Source organism: Pezoporus flaviventris, unplaced genomic scaffold (assembly GCF_033815535.1).
Source record: "Pezoporus flaviventris isolate CSIRO_AGI_PZ_B2104156 unplaced genomic scaffold, CSIRO_AGI_Pfla_v1 ptg000910l, whole genome shotgun sequence".
Taxonomy (NCBI): domain Eukaryota; kingdom Metazoa; phylum Chordata; class Aves; order Psittaciformes; family Psittacidae; genus Pezoporus; species Pezoporus flaviventris.
The window spans coordinates 16,532-28,741 of record NW_026893455.1 but is presented as its reverse complement, the minus strand read 5'-3'; the positions used below and the strand labels follow the sequence as shown (position 1 = coordinate 28,741).

General features: G+C 61.0%; 1 protein-coding gene across 1 annotated transcript; it reads right to left on the bottom strand.

Annotated features, from left to right (window-relative positions):
* Positions 1 to 4: 4 nt before the first annotated feature.
* Positions 5 to 10,649, bottom strand: SRRT (serrate, RNA effector molecule; the record flags this gene model as incomplete). The annotated part of the gene is made up of 15 exons (XM_061444471.1): positions 10,525 to 10,649; positions 10,204 to 10,332; positions 9,975 to 10,121; positions 9,122 to 9,310; positions 6,690 to 6,859; positions 5,589 to 5,749; positions 5,116 to 5,228; positions 4,791 to 4,884; positions 4,150 to 4,359; positions 3,984 to 4,045; positions 3,545 to 3,623; positions 2,452 to 2,670; positions 1,299 to 1,463; positions 624 to 777; positions 5 to 73 (listed from the first exon to the last, which is right to left on the bottom strand). Coding segments are annotated over exons 1-15 (2,080 nt in total), but the record flags the coding sequence as incomplete, so codon positions are not given.
* Positions 10,650 to 12,210: the final 1,561 nt, after the last annotated feature.

Sequence of the window (12,210 nt, the reverse complement as noted above, 5' to 3'; positions counted from 1 at the left end):
CTCCTCGGCAGCGCCTCCCGGCCCTGCAGCAGCGGCCCCAGCCGCGCCTCGAACGCCTTCTGCCACTCCAGCACTGCGCAACGGGGGGCCGGGGTCAATATAGGGCTCTGGGGGGGCTATGGGGCTCTACGGGGGGCTATGGGGCTCTATGGGGATCTATGGGGCTCTATGGGGTGTCTATGGGGCTCTATAGGGGGGCTATGGTGTTCTAGGGGGTGGCTATGGGCGTCTATGGGGTGGCTATGGGGGTCTATGGGGGTCTATGGGGGTCTATGGGGGTCTATAGCGGACTAGGGGGTCTATGGGGGGTCTATGGGTGACTATGGGGTGTCTATGGGAGTTTACGTGGGCTCTATGGGTGTCTGTGGGGGTCCATGCAGGGTCTATGGGTGCCATGGGGATGGTATGGGGTGCTATAGGGCACTATGGGGTATGGGCCAGCAGCAGCCCCAGCCATGCCTCAAATGCCTTCTGCCACTCTACCATTGCATAGGGGGTATAGGGTATGGGGGTATGGGATATGGGGTACGGGGTATGGGATGTATGCGGTATGGGATATGGGGTATGGGAGGTATGGGGTGTGGGATATTGCGGGATGTGGGGTGGCATGGGTCCCGACGCACCCTCTCCGTGGGACACGCGGTTGGGGGGCAGCGGGCCCCGCACGTGCACGATGCCGCAGCGGTTCGGCATCTCGTCCTCGTTGACGTACTCCGAGGTGTTGTAGTAATCGACCGAGTGCACGATGCGCAGGTACAGCAGCAGCCGGTCCAGCACCTATGGGGGGGCAATGGGGGACGATGGGGACATGGGGGCAATGGGGACGGGGGGGCATCAAAGGGCAGAAGGAGCAGGATGGAGACATGGGGCAGGGATGGGGATGAGGAGGAGGGATAGGGACATGGGGCATCAATGGGACACCAATGGGGTCATCGATGGGCATACCAATAGGACACAATGGGACCCAATAGGGCTCAATGGGACCCAACAGGACCCAATGGGACCCAACAGGAATCAATGGGACCCAAGAGGACACCAATAGACTCAATGGGACCCAATGGGACCCAACAGGACACCAACAGGACTCAATGGGACTCAATAGGACACCAATGGGACCCAATAGGACCCCATGGGACCCAATAGGACTCAATGGGACCCAATGGGACCCAGTGGGACTCAATGGGACCCAAAAGGACACCAACAGGACTCAATGGGACCCAACAGGACTCAATGGGACTCAATAGGACCCAATGGGACCCAACGGGCCAGCAAGGGGGCCGTGCCCGGCGGCGCCGCACCTTGAGGAGCTTCTCGTCGCGCTCGACGGTGACCTCGGTGGGGTTGGGCTCGCGGGGGGGCTCCTCGGCGCCCGCCCCCCCCAGCAGCTCCTCCTCCTCGGCGCTCACCTCCTCGATGAGGTAATCGGTGATGTGGCGCAGCACCGGGTTCTGCGACGGCACCGCCTGCGCCCGCGCCTCAGAGCCGGCACCGGGGCCAGGCGGGGGGCTAAGGGGGGCTATGGGGGCTAAGCGAGGCTACAGGGGGCTAAGGGGGGCTACAGGGGGCTAATGGGGGCTACGAGGGGCCAATAGGGTCTATAAGGGGTTAACGGGGGTCTACAAGGGGCCAATGATGGCCTACAAGGAGGCAATGATGGTCTATAAGGGGCTAATGGGGCTCTATAAGGGGCCAATGGGGGTCTGTAAGAGCTTCATACAGGGTATATGAGGGTCTATAAGTGATCCATATGGGGTTTATAAGGGCTCCATATGGGGTCTATAAATAATCCATATGGGATCTATAAGTGATCCATATGGGGTCTATAAGGGCTCCATATGGGGTCTATATGGCATCTACAAGGGGTCTATATGGGCTTTATAAGAACTTCATGTGGGGTTTATAAGGAACCCATATAGCATCTTTAAACGGTCTATATAAAAATCTATCAGGTCTCTATAAAACCTCTATGTGGGGTCTATATGGGCTCTATAAGTGGTCCATATGGACTCGATAAGGGCTCTATGAGGGCTCCGTAAGGGCTCTATAAAGGGTCTATATGGCGTCCATAAGGGCTCTATATGGGCTCTATAAAGGATCTATAGGGGGGTCCATCAAAGCTCTATATAGTCTCTATAAAGGGTCTATATGGGGTCCATAAGGACTCTATAAAGGATCTATATGGGGTCCATAAGGGCTCTATATGGGGTCCATAAGGGCTCCGTATGGGCTCTACGAAGGGTCTATATGGGGTCGGTCCATAAGGGCTCAATAAAGGGTCTATATGGGGTCCAAAAGGGCTCTATATGGGGTCCATAAGGGCTCTATATGGGGTCCATAAGGGCTCTATACGGGCTCCATAAGGGCTCTCTCAGGCCCCTCAGTGCTCACTCACCGCCGCGGCCGCTCCGTCGCCGTCGCTGCCTCCGTTCCCGCTGTTCCCATTCCCGTTACTGCCGGTGGTGCCGGTGGGGGGGTGGCGGCGGTGCCAGGCGCGGGGGCCCCCGGCGGCGGCCCCCAGAGGTGCGCGCGGGCGTCGAGCGCGTGCACGAGGCGCGCGGCCAGCTGGATGTCGTGGCGCACGATGGGCCGGTGCTGCGTGATGCCGCTCACGTTGCGCACGCGCCGCGTCAGGTCCCGGTTCACCCCCGGGCTCAGCTCGCAGTCCCGCAGCTGCAATGGGGACCACAGCGCACATACAGACCTCATAGGGGACCCACAGACCCCATAGGGGTCACACAGACCCCACAGGGGACACACAGACCCCATAGGGGACCCATAGACCCCATAGGGGACACACAGACCCCATAGGGGACATACAGACCCCATAGGGGACCCATAGACCCCATAAGGGACACACAGACCCCACAGGGGACACACAGACCCCATAGGGGACACACAGACCCCACAGGGGACACACAGACCCCATAGGGGACCCATAGACCCCATAGGGGACACACAGACCGCATAGGGGACACACAGACCCCACAGGGGACACACAGACCCCACAGGGGACCCACAGACCCCATAGGGGTCACACAGACCCCACAGAGGACACACAGACCCCATAGGGGACATACAGACCCCATAGGGGACCCATAGACCCCATAAGGGACCCACAGACCCCATAGGGGACACACAGACCACATAGGGGACCCATAGACCCCATAGGGGACACACAGACCCCACAGGGGACATACAGACCCCATAGGGGACCCATAGACCCCATAAGGGACACACAGACCCCACAGGGGACACACAGACCCCATAGGGGACACACAGACCCCATAGGGGACCCATAGACCCCATAGGGGACCCATAGACCCCACAGGGGACACACAGATCCCATAGGGGACACACAGACACCATAGGGGACCCATAGACCCCATAGGGGACACACAGACCCCATAGGGGACACACAGACCTTATAGGAACATATAGACCTTGCAGAGGACACATATATCCTATAGGGACACACAGACCTTATAGGGACCCTAACCCTAACCCTAACCCCCCCCCCCCAAATCACTCCCAAACCCGCCCGGACCCGGATGTTCTGCAGGCTCCAGCAGATCTCCTTGATGTTCACGCTGCGGTCGAAGGTGACCCAGCCCCGGCGGAAGAACCTGGATGGGGGGGGAGACAGGATGGGACCCCCATAATGGAGGGAATGGGGGGGGACAGGACGTGACCCCCAAAATGGGGGGGGACACACAGTATGTGAAGGGTAATGGGTGGGGGGACACAGAGGATGGGACTCCCATAATGGAGGGAATGGGGGGGGACAGGACGTGACCCCCAAAATGGGGGGGGACACACAGTATGTGAAGGGTAATGGGTGGGGGGACACAGAGGATGGGACTCCCATAATGGGGGGGGCACACAGGATGGGATCCCTATAATGGGGGAGGGAACACACCGGATGTGCCCCCATAATGAAGGGTAATGGGGGGGGATCCCCATAATGGGGGGTGGGGGGCACCCACCTCCTCTCGGGCTGGGGCTCGGACAGAGCCACGCGCATGAAGCCAGGGTAGCGCTTGCAGAGCTGCGGGGGGGGGGGGGGTAAAGGGGGTGACGGGGTTTGGGGGGGCCCTGGAGCACCCCAAAACCACCTCCCCCCCCCATTAACCCCCTTCCCCCGTCTCTCACCGCCACGATCTCGGCCTGGGCGATGTTGGGCGCGATGTTCCTCATGAACAAGGAGCAGGTCTTGTGCAGGGGCCGGGGTTTGGGGTCCCCCCCCCGCACCCCCCTCCTGCCCCTGCCGCTGCTGCCCCTCCCCCCGGCTCCTTCTCCTTTGCCTTTGGGGGGCCGAGCCCCCCTCGTCCTCACGGCTCTTCTCCTCCTTGGCCTTCTCCTCTGGGGGGATATGGGGGGGGAAGAGATGAGCACCCCCATACGGACACCCCCATAAGGATCCCTTAGGAACCTCATAGAGACCCCAATAGGGACTTCAATAGTGCCCCCCCATACGGACTCCAATAGGGACACTATAGGAACCCCCCAAAGGGACCCCAATAAGGACACCAACATAGAGCTCTCCCCCCAGGGACCCCAATATGCACCCCAATAGGACCCCCCCATAATGACCCCAATAGAGACCCCAACATGGACCCCCCATAGGGACCCCATAGAGACCCCAACAGGAACCCACTACAGGCCCCCCCAAAAGTGATCCCAATAGGGACCCCAATAGCACCTCCCAACAGGGTCCCCCATAGAGCCCCCCTACAGGGACCCCAACAGGGCCCTCCATAGGGACCCCAATAGCGCCCCCCCATAGGGCCCACCCTGGCTCTCGGCCGGGCGCCGGCCCCGCTCCCGGTCGCTGTCGGAGTCGCTCCCGTCCTCATCCTCGTCGCTGTCGTTGCCGCTGCGGGGGCGCTGGGGGGAGAAAGGGGAGGAGTCAAGGGGGGGGGGCCTGGGCGTGGCTTAAGGGGGAGGGGGCACGGAGCACAAGGGCGGGGAAGGGGAGGGGATTGGAGCAAAGGGGAGGAGCCAATAGGAAAAGGGAGGAGCCAGTGGAGAAATGGAGGAGCCAAAGGGTAAGAGCCTAGCGCAGGACAGGGGGCGTGGCTTTGAAGGGGGCGTGGCCTGGGGGGGGTCCCCACTCACCTTCTTGCCCTCGGTTCCCCCTCCTCGTCCTGGCCCTTGTCCTGCTCCTGTGGCTGCTGCTGCTGCTCCGGCCCCACTGCGCCCGGCTCCTGCCCCCCGGCTTCACCGTCACCCTGGGGGGCAATGGGGACAATGGGGGTCATTGGGGGCAAGGGGGTCATGGGGGGCAAGGGGGTCATGGGGGGCAAGGGGGGTCATCGGGGCCAATGGGGTCATGGGGGGCAATGGGGTCATGGGGGCAATGGGAGTCATCGGGGGCAATGGGGTCACTGGGGGCAAGGGGGTCATAGGGACAATGGGGTCACTGGGGACAATGGGGTCATAGGGACAATGGGGTCACTGGGGGCAATGCGGGGCCAGGGGGAGCCCAAAACCGACCCCAAGGAACATGGGGGGACTCCAACAGGGCCTCTATGGGGCCAAGGGGACCCCAAGGGCACCCCGGTGGGGGGGTGGGGGGGATGACCCCAAACCTTCTTCTCCTCCTTGTCCTCGGGGCCCCCCTTGCGCTCGGGCTCCGGGGGCCTTGGCTCCTCCTTCCGGGGGCCTTCGGCCTTGTCTCCGCGCTCCTCCTCCTCCTCCTGCTCCAGGATGCGGAGGTCGTGCTCCGTGCCCCCCTCCATCTTGATCACGGCTGGGGGGTGGCAGTGAGAAAGGGGGGGGTCAGGTACCATGGATGGGGTTTAGGGCACCATAGATGGGGTTAGGGCACCAGGGATGGGTTTAGGGCACCATAGATGGGGTTAGGGCACCATAGATGGGGTTAGGGCACCAGGGATGGGGTTAGGGCACCAGGGATGGGGTTTAGGGCACCATAGATGGGGTTAGGGCACCAGGGATGGGGTTAGAGCACCATGGATGGGGTTTAGGGCATCTTAGATGGGGTTAGGGCACCATAGATGGGGTTAGAGTACCATGGATGGGGTTAGAGCACCTTGGATGGAGTTAGAGCACCATGGATGGGGTTAGGGCACCAGGGATGAGGTTAGGGCACCAGGGATGGGTTTAGGGCACCATGGATGATGTTAGGGCACCATGGATGGGGTTTAGGGCACCAGGGATGAGGTTAGGGCACCAGGGATGGGGTTAGGGCACCATGGATGAGGTTAGGGCACCAGGGATGGGGTTAGGGCACCATGGATGGGTTTAGGGCACCACGGATGGGATCAGGGCACCATGGATGAGTTTAGGGCACCAAGGGCTGGTTTAGGGCACCATGGATGAGGTTAAGGGCACCACGGATGGGATCAGGGCACCATGGATGAGTTTAGGGCACCAAGGGCTGGTTTAGGGCACCATGGATGAGGTTAAGGGCACCACGGATGGGATCAGGGCACCATGGATGGGTTTAGGGCACCACGGATGGGATCAGGGCACCATGGATGGGTTTAGGGCACCACGGATGGGATCAGGGCACCAGGGATGAGGTTAGGGCACCACGGATGGGATCAGGGCACCATGGATGGGTTTAGGGCACCATGGATGGGTTTAGGGCACCACGGATGGGATCAGGGCACCATGGATGGGTTTAGGGCACCAAGGGCTGGTTTAGGGCACCCCCGGGGGGTCCCCACCTGCATCCAGGGTCTTGACGATGGCGGGCGCGCGGTCGATGTCCAGGAGCAGGTTCTCGAACCAGCCGTTGTCCGCCAGGTACAGGAAGACGTTGAGGCGGTTCCGCAGCGCGGCCTGGGCCTCCTGCCGCCGCCGGCCCACCTCGTCCGGGTGGTACTTGGACCGGAACCTGCCACGGGGGGGTCCGCAGGGGGGCACAGCATCAGCATCCCCCCCATAGGCACGCAATGGGATGCTCCGGGGAGCAGAACCCCCCCCCCATGGCACCAATGGGGGAGCCCCGTCCCCATCACACACACACGCTGGGCTGCACCATAGCAAGGGTGGGGGGGGGGGTGAATGGTCCTGGTAATGGGACCCCCCCATAGGCACGCAGTGGGCTGCCCCACTATAGCAAAGATGGGGTGGGGGGAGCCCCCTCATGTTAGTAGGGGGAGATGGGGGGACCCCCCCACTTCATAAGTGGGGTACAGGGACCCCCGCAGCTCCATAATGGGGTACAGCGAGCCGCCCATGTTAATGGGGGGAGATGGGGGACCCCCCCAGTTGATAACTGGGGTACAGAAACCCCCATAGTTACATAAGGGGGTATAGAGAGCCCCCCATATTAGTGGGGGGGGGCATAGGAGACCCCACTTGTACCCAATCAGGACATGGGGACCCCCTCAGCCCCAAATGGGGTGCAGGGACCCCCATATCAGACCCCAATCCCCCTCCCCATCTCCCCCCCCTCCTGCTCCCGGTGTGGGGGTGCAGAGCCTACCAATGGCGGGGGGGGGGGGTCATACATACCCGTCTCTGTCCAGCCGGCCCCGCTTCGGCGCTTACCATTAAAGTGGGGGGGGAACACCCCCAAAACGCTCCAAAAAGGGACCCCCCCATTGGGGGTTTGGGGGGGGGGCCCCCAAAAAGAAAACAACAAACGCCCTGCCTGCGTCCTGCCACTGTGCGCCTATGGGCCGCATTGTGCGCGGCGCTGAGCCCTCGCTGTCTGCCCGCAGCCCCCCCCCCGGGCCGCACATAGACCGCTCCAACCCGGGGGGGGGCCAAACCAACCCGCCTCTTAGGGGGGGGGATTAAGGCTCCAGGCGGCTCCGGAGGGGGCGCTTCGGAGGAGGGGAGAAAAGGGAACGGTCGTTAACATCCGCGGCACCACCCCGGCCCCCCCCCGCCCCCAGCCCCACTTGGTCCGGTCCCAGCAGGGGCCTCGCTGCTGCTTCCAGCGGCTAGGCGGCCGCTTTGGGGGCGTTTCCAACGGCTTGGGGGCGTTTCTAACGCTTTGGGGGCGTTTCCAACGTTCTGGGGGAGTTTCCAACGGTTTTAAGGGCGATTTTAACATTTGGGGGGGCTTTTCTAACTTTTTTCGGGCGTTTCCAACCGGTTTAGGGGCGTTTCGAGCGTTCTAGGGGCGTTTCTATCGTTTTGGGGGCGTTTCTACCGTTCTGGGGACGTTTCCAACCGTTCTAGGGGCGTTTCTATCGTTCTGGGGGCGTTTCCAACGTTTTTAGGGGTGCTTCCAACGTTTTCAGGGGCGCTTTTACTGTTTGGGGCGCTTTTCGGCCGTTTTGAGGGCGTTTCCAATGCTTTTGGGAGGGGTTACCGTTTTGGGGGTGTTTCTACAGGATTTAGGGGTGTTTCTACCGTTTTGGGGCTGCTTCATTTTTAGGGGTGCTTTTACTGTTTTGGGGGCGTTTCAAACATTGTGGAGAGTGTTTTTAACTTTTTAGCGGCTTTTCAACCAATTTTAGGACTGTTTCTTTTGTTCTGGCCTGTTTCCACTAGTTTTGGAGGTGTTTTCACCATTTTTAGGTGCATTTTTGCCATTTTAGAGGCATTTCTATCATTTTTAGGGGGGGTTTCACCATTTCTGGGTGTGTTTCTGCCATTTTAGGTGCATTTTTCCCATTTCTTGGGGAATTTTTCAATTTTGGGGGGCATTTCTGCCATTTCTCTTGGCATTTTTGCCATTTTGGGGCTGTTTCTGCCATTTTAGGAGGCATTTTTGCTGTTTCTGGGGCTGGTTTTGCCATTTTGGGGGCCATTTTTCCTATTTTTTGGGGGGTCATTTCTGCCATTTTAGGGTCATTTTTCCCATTTCTGGGGCTGGTTTTGTCATATTTTGGGTCTTTTCTGCCATTTCTGAGGGCGTTTTTCCCATTTTGGGGGCTGTTCCTGCCATTTCTGGGCTCATTTTTCCCATTTCTGGGGCTGGTTTTGTCCTATTTTGGGTTATTTCTGGGGTGTTTTTCCCATTTCTGGGGCCGTTCCTGCCATTTTTGGTGTCATTTTTCCCATTTCTGGGGCCGGTTTTCCCATTTCTGGGGCCGTTCCTGCCATTTTTTGGTGTCATTTTTCCCTTTTCTGGGGGCGTTTTTCCCATTTCTGGGGCCGTTTTCCCCGGTTTTGGGGCCGTTCCCCCCCCCCCACGCACCACTCCTCATCCTTGTGTGCCAGGAAGAAGTCCTGCAGCTGCTGCCGTCGGAAGTCCACCTTGTAGTCGTTGTAGCGCTTCACGGCCTCCGTCTCATCCACGGCGTCGTCCAGCGAGAGCAGGAACTCCTTGAAGCTCTTGAGCACGGGGGGGGCCAGGCCCAGCTCCACCTCCGCGATGTTCCCCAGTCTGCTTGGGGGGCAACGGCACTGTCAGGACCCCCCAAGGCCACGCTAGGGGGGCACTTGGGGGGGGCTAAGGGGCAGTTATGGAGGGGTTTAGGGAGATAATGGGAGGTTATGTGGGGTTATGGAGGAGTTTGGGGGGTTATGGAGGGGTTTGGGGAGGTAATGGGGGGGTTATGGGGGATTTTGGGAGGGTTATGGGGCAGTTATGGAGGTATTTTGGGGGGTTATGGGGGGTATGGGGTGGTTATGATGGGGTTATGGGTAGGTTATTGGGGGTCTTGGGGGATTATGGGGGGATAATGGGGTGGCTATGGGGAGGTTATGGGGGAATTACAGGGGGGTTATGGGGGATTTGGGGCTCTTATTGAGCGACTTGGGACACTTACAGGGTGTTTTAGGGCGCTTTTGGGGTGTTTTTAGCCATTCTTAGGAGGTTTCAGCCCATTCTGTGGTGTTTGGGGCTGTTACTGAGTGATGTGGAGCACTTCTAAGGTGTTTTAGGGCACTTTTGGGTTGGTTTTAGCCATTTTTGAGCATTTTCAACCCATTCTGTGGTGCTGTGGGGCACTTGTAGGGTGCTTTGGGGTGTTTCAGGGCACTTTTTGGGAGTGTTTTTACCATTTTTGGCCCGTTTCAGCCCGCTCTGGGGCGTGTCGGGTCCTTACCTGGCCTGGATGGGCAGGATGTGGTGCTGCATCACGTGCATCTCGGGGTGCCCCCAGGGCTGGGGGGGGCCATAGGTGGGGCCGGCGCCCCCCCCGCTGTAGGGCCCCTCGTAGCCGCTGTGGTAGGGATCCGCGCTGTGCTCATCCCTAGGGAACGGGGGGTGCGGATGGAGCCGGATCCATTGGGATCCATTGGGATCTATGGGGGCGGTGGGGGTTCGGTTCTCACCAATCCCGGCGCAGGCGCTTCTGGGGGGGGCTGAGCTCGTGCCGGGGGGGGGAGAAGCGCTCCCGCCGGGTCCGGTCGTAGTCCCGGTACTCGCCACGGCTCCGGCGCTCCCGGCCCCGGTCCCAATCCCTATGGAAACGGGGGAGGGGGGGGAGAGAAAGGGAACCATTGCGGACACCCCCCATAACAGGACTTGGGCTGCTCCTTAGGACCCCCCCCCCCAAGGGGACTTGGTCAGCTCCAAGGCCCGGTCCTCCGGGACACCCCCCCCCCCCCCATAACGAGCCTTGGTCCGTTCCAAACCCCGTCCCCCCCCGTTACCGGTCGCTCCAGTCCTCGCGGCGCCGCTCCTCCCGCTCCCGGGACCGGTCGTAGTCGCTGCGCTCGCGGCGGAACTTGTCCCGGCGGCGCCGGTCGTACTCGTCATCGCTGTCCGCCATCGCTGCGAACGGAGCCGGTCACGGGGGTCCTCCAACGGCCCACAATACCCCTCGGCACCCCCACCCCCCTCCTTCCCCGTTCTGACGTCACCCCCCCCGCTCCCTGACGTCACCCCCCGCACCTCGCGCCGGTGTCGGTGGCGACGCGCTCCCCGCGCGGCCGCCCGTCCGCTTCCGGTTGGCGCCGGCCGGATGTGACGTAACACGGAAGGGGTGGGGAGGACGCTCTAGCCGCGCTGGAGGACTGAGGTGGTTGCGGCGCGGTCGCCACGGGAACGGGCGGGGAAGGAGCGGGAACGAGAGGGGAAGGTGGGGAACGGGGAGCAGGCCGCAGCGGGGAGCTCTATGGTAGAGGGAGGCGGCCTAAGTGGCGCCTTGGAGGACTCCAACTCTATGGTACGGCGCGCAGGCGGGAAGCGGGACCGCGCATGCGCCGTCCCCTCCCATTGTCCCTCCCCCCCCCGCGTCGCCCGCAGTCTCCGCCTCGGGAGGGTCACGTGAGCGGGGCTGGGGGCGGCCATGTTTGATCTGAAGCCGGACTGGGCGGCGCCATTGCGGCCTCGGCGCCGTTTGGGCGGGAGAGCGCCGCGCATGCGTACAGGGAGCTTCAACACCCCCCCACCCCCCCACCCCCGGCAACCGGTACCCCCCCATGACCTCCACAGTGACCCCAAATGACCCTCAAGGACCCCCCAAATCCACCCCAGTCCATCCCAATCCCATCCCAATCTCATCCCAATCCATTCCAGTCCATCCCAATCCGTCCCAATCCATCCCAATCCCATCCCAATCCGTCCCAATCCCATCCCAATCCATTCCAGTCCATCCCAATCCATCCCAATCCATCCCAGTCCATCCCATTCCCATCCCAGTCCATCCCAATCCCATCCAAGTCCATCCCAGTCCATCCCAATCCATCCCATTCCCATCCCAGTCCATCCCAATCCCATCCCAGTCCATCCCAATCCATCCCAATCCCATCCCAGTCCATCCCAATCCTATCCAAGTTCATCCCAGTCCATCCCAATCCATCCCATTCCCATCCCAGTCCATCCCAGTCCATCCCAATCCCATCCCAGTCCATCCCAATCCATCCCAATCCCATCCCAGTCCATCCCAATCCCATCCCAGTCCATCCCAATCCATCCCATTCCCATCCCAGTCCATCCCAGTCCATCCCAATCCCATCCCAGTCCATCCCAATCCATCCCAATCCCATCCCAATCCCATCCCAGTCCATCCCAATCCCATCCCAGTTCATCCCGATCCATCCCAGTCCATCCCAATCCATCCCAATCCCATCCCAGTCCATCCCAATCCATCCCAATCCCATCCCAGTCCATCCCAGTCCATCCCAATCCCATCCCAGTCCATCCCAATCCATCCCAATCCCATCCCAGTTCATCCCGATCCATCCCAGTCCATCCCAATCCATCCCAATCCCATCCCAGCCCCCCCTCCGGGCCCCCCCTCCCCCCCCCCTCCTCCCTGCCCGGGGTCACCACCCCGCATCCTCCCCTCCCCCCCGGGGGGAAGCGCTCAACAAAGGCGTTTCCTGCCCCTCCCC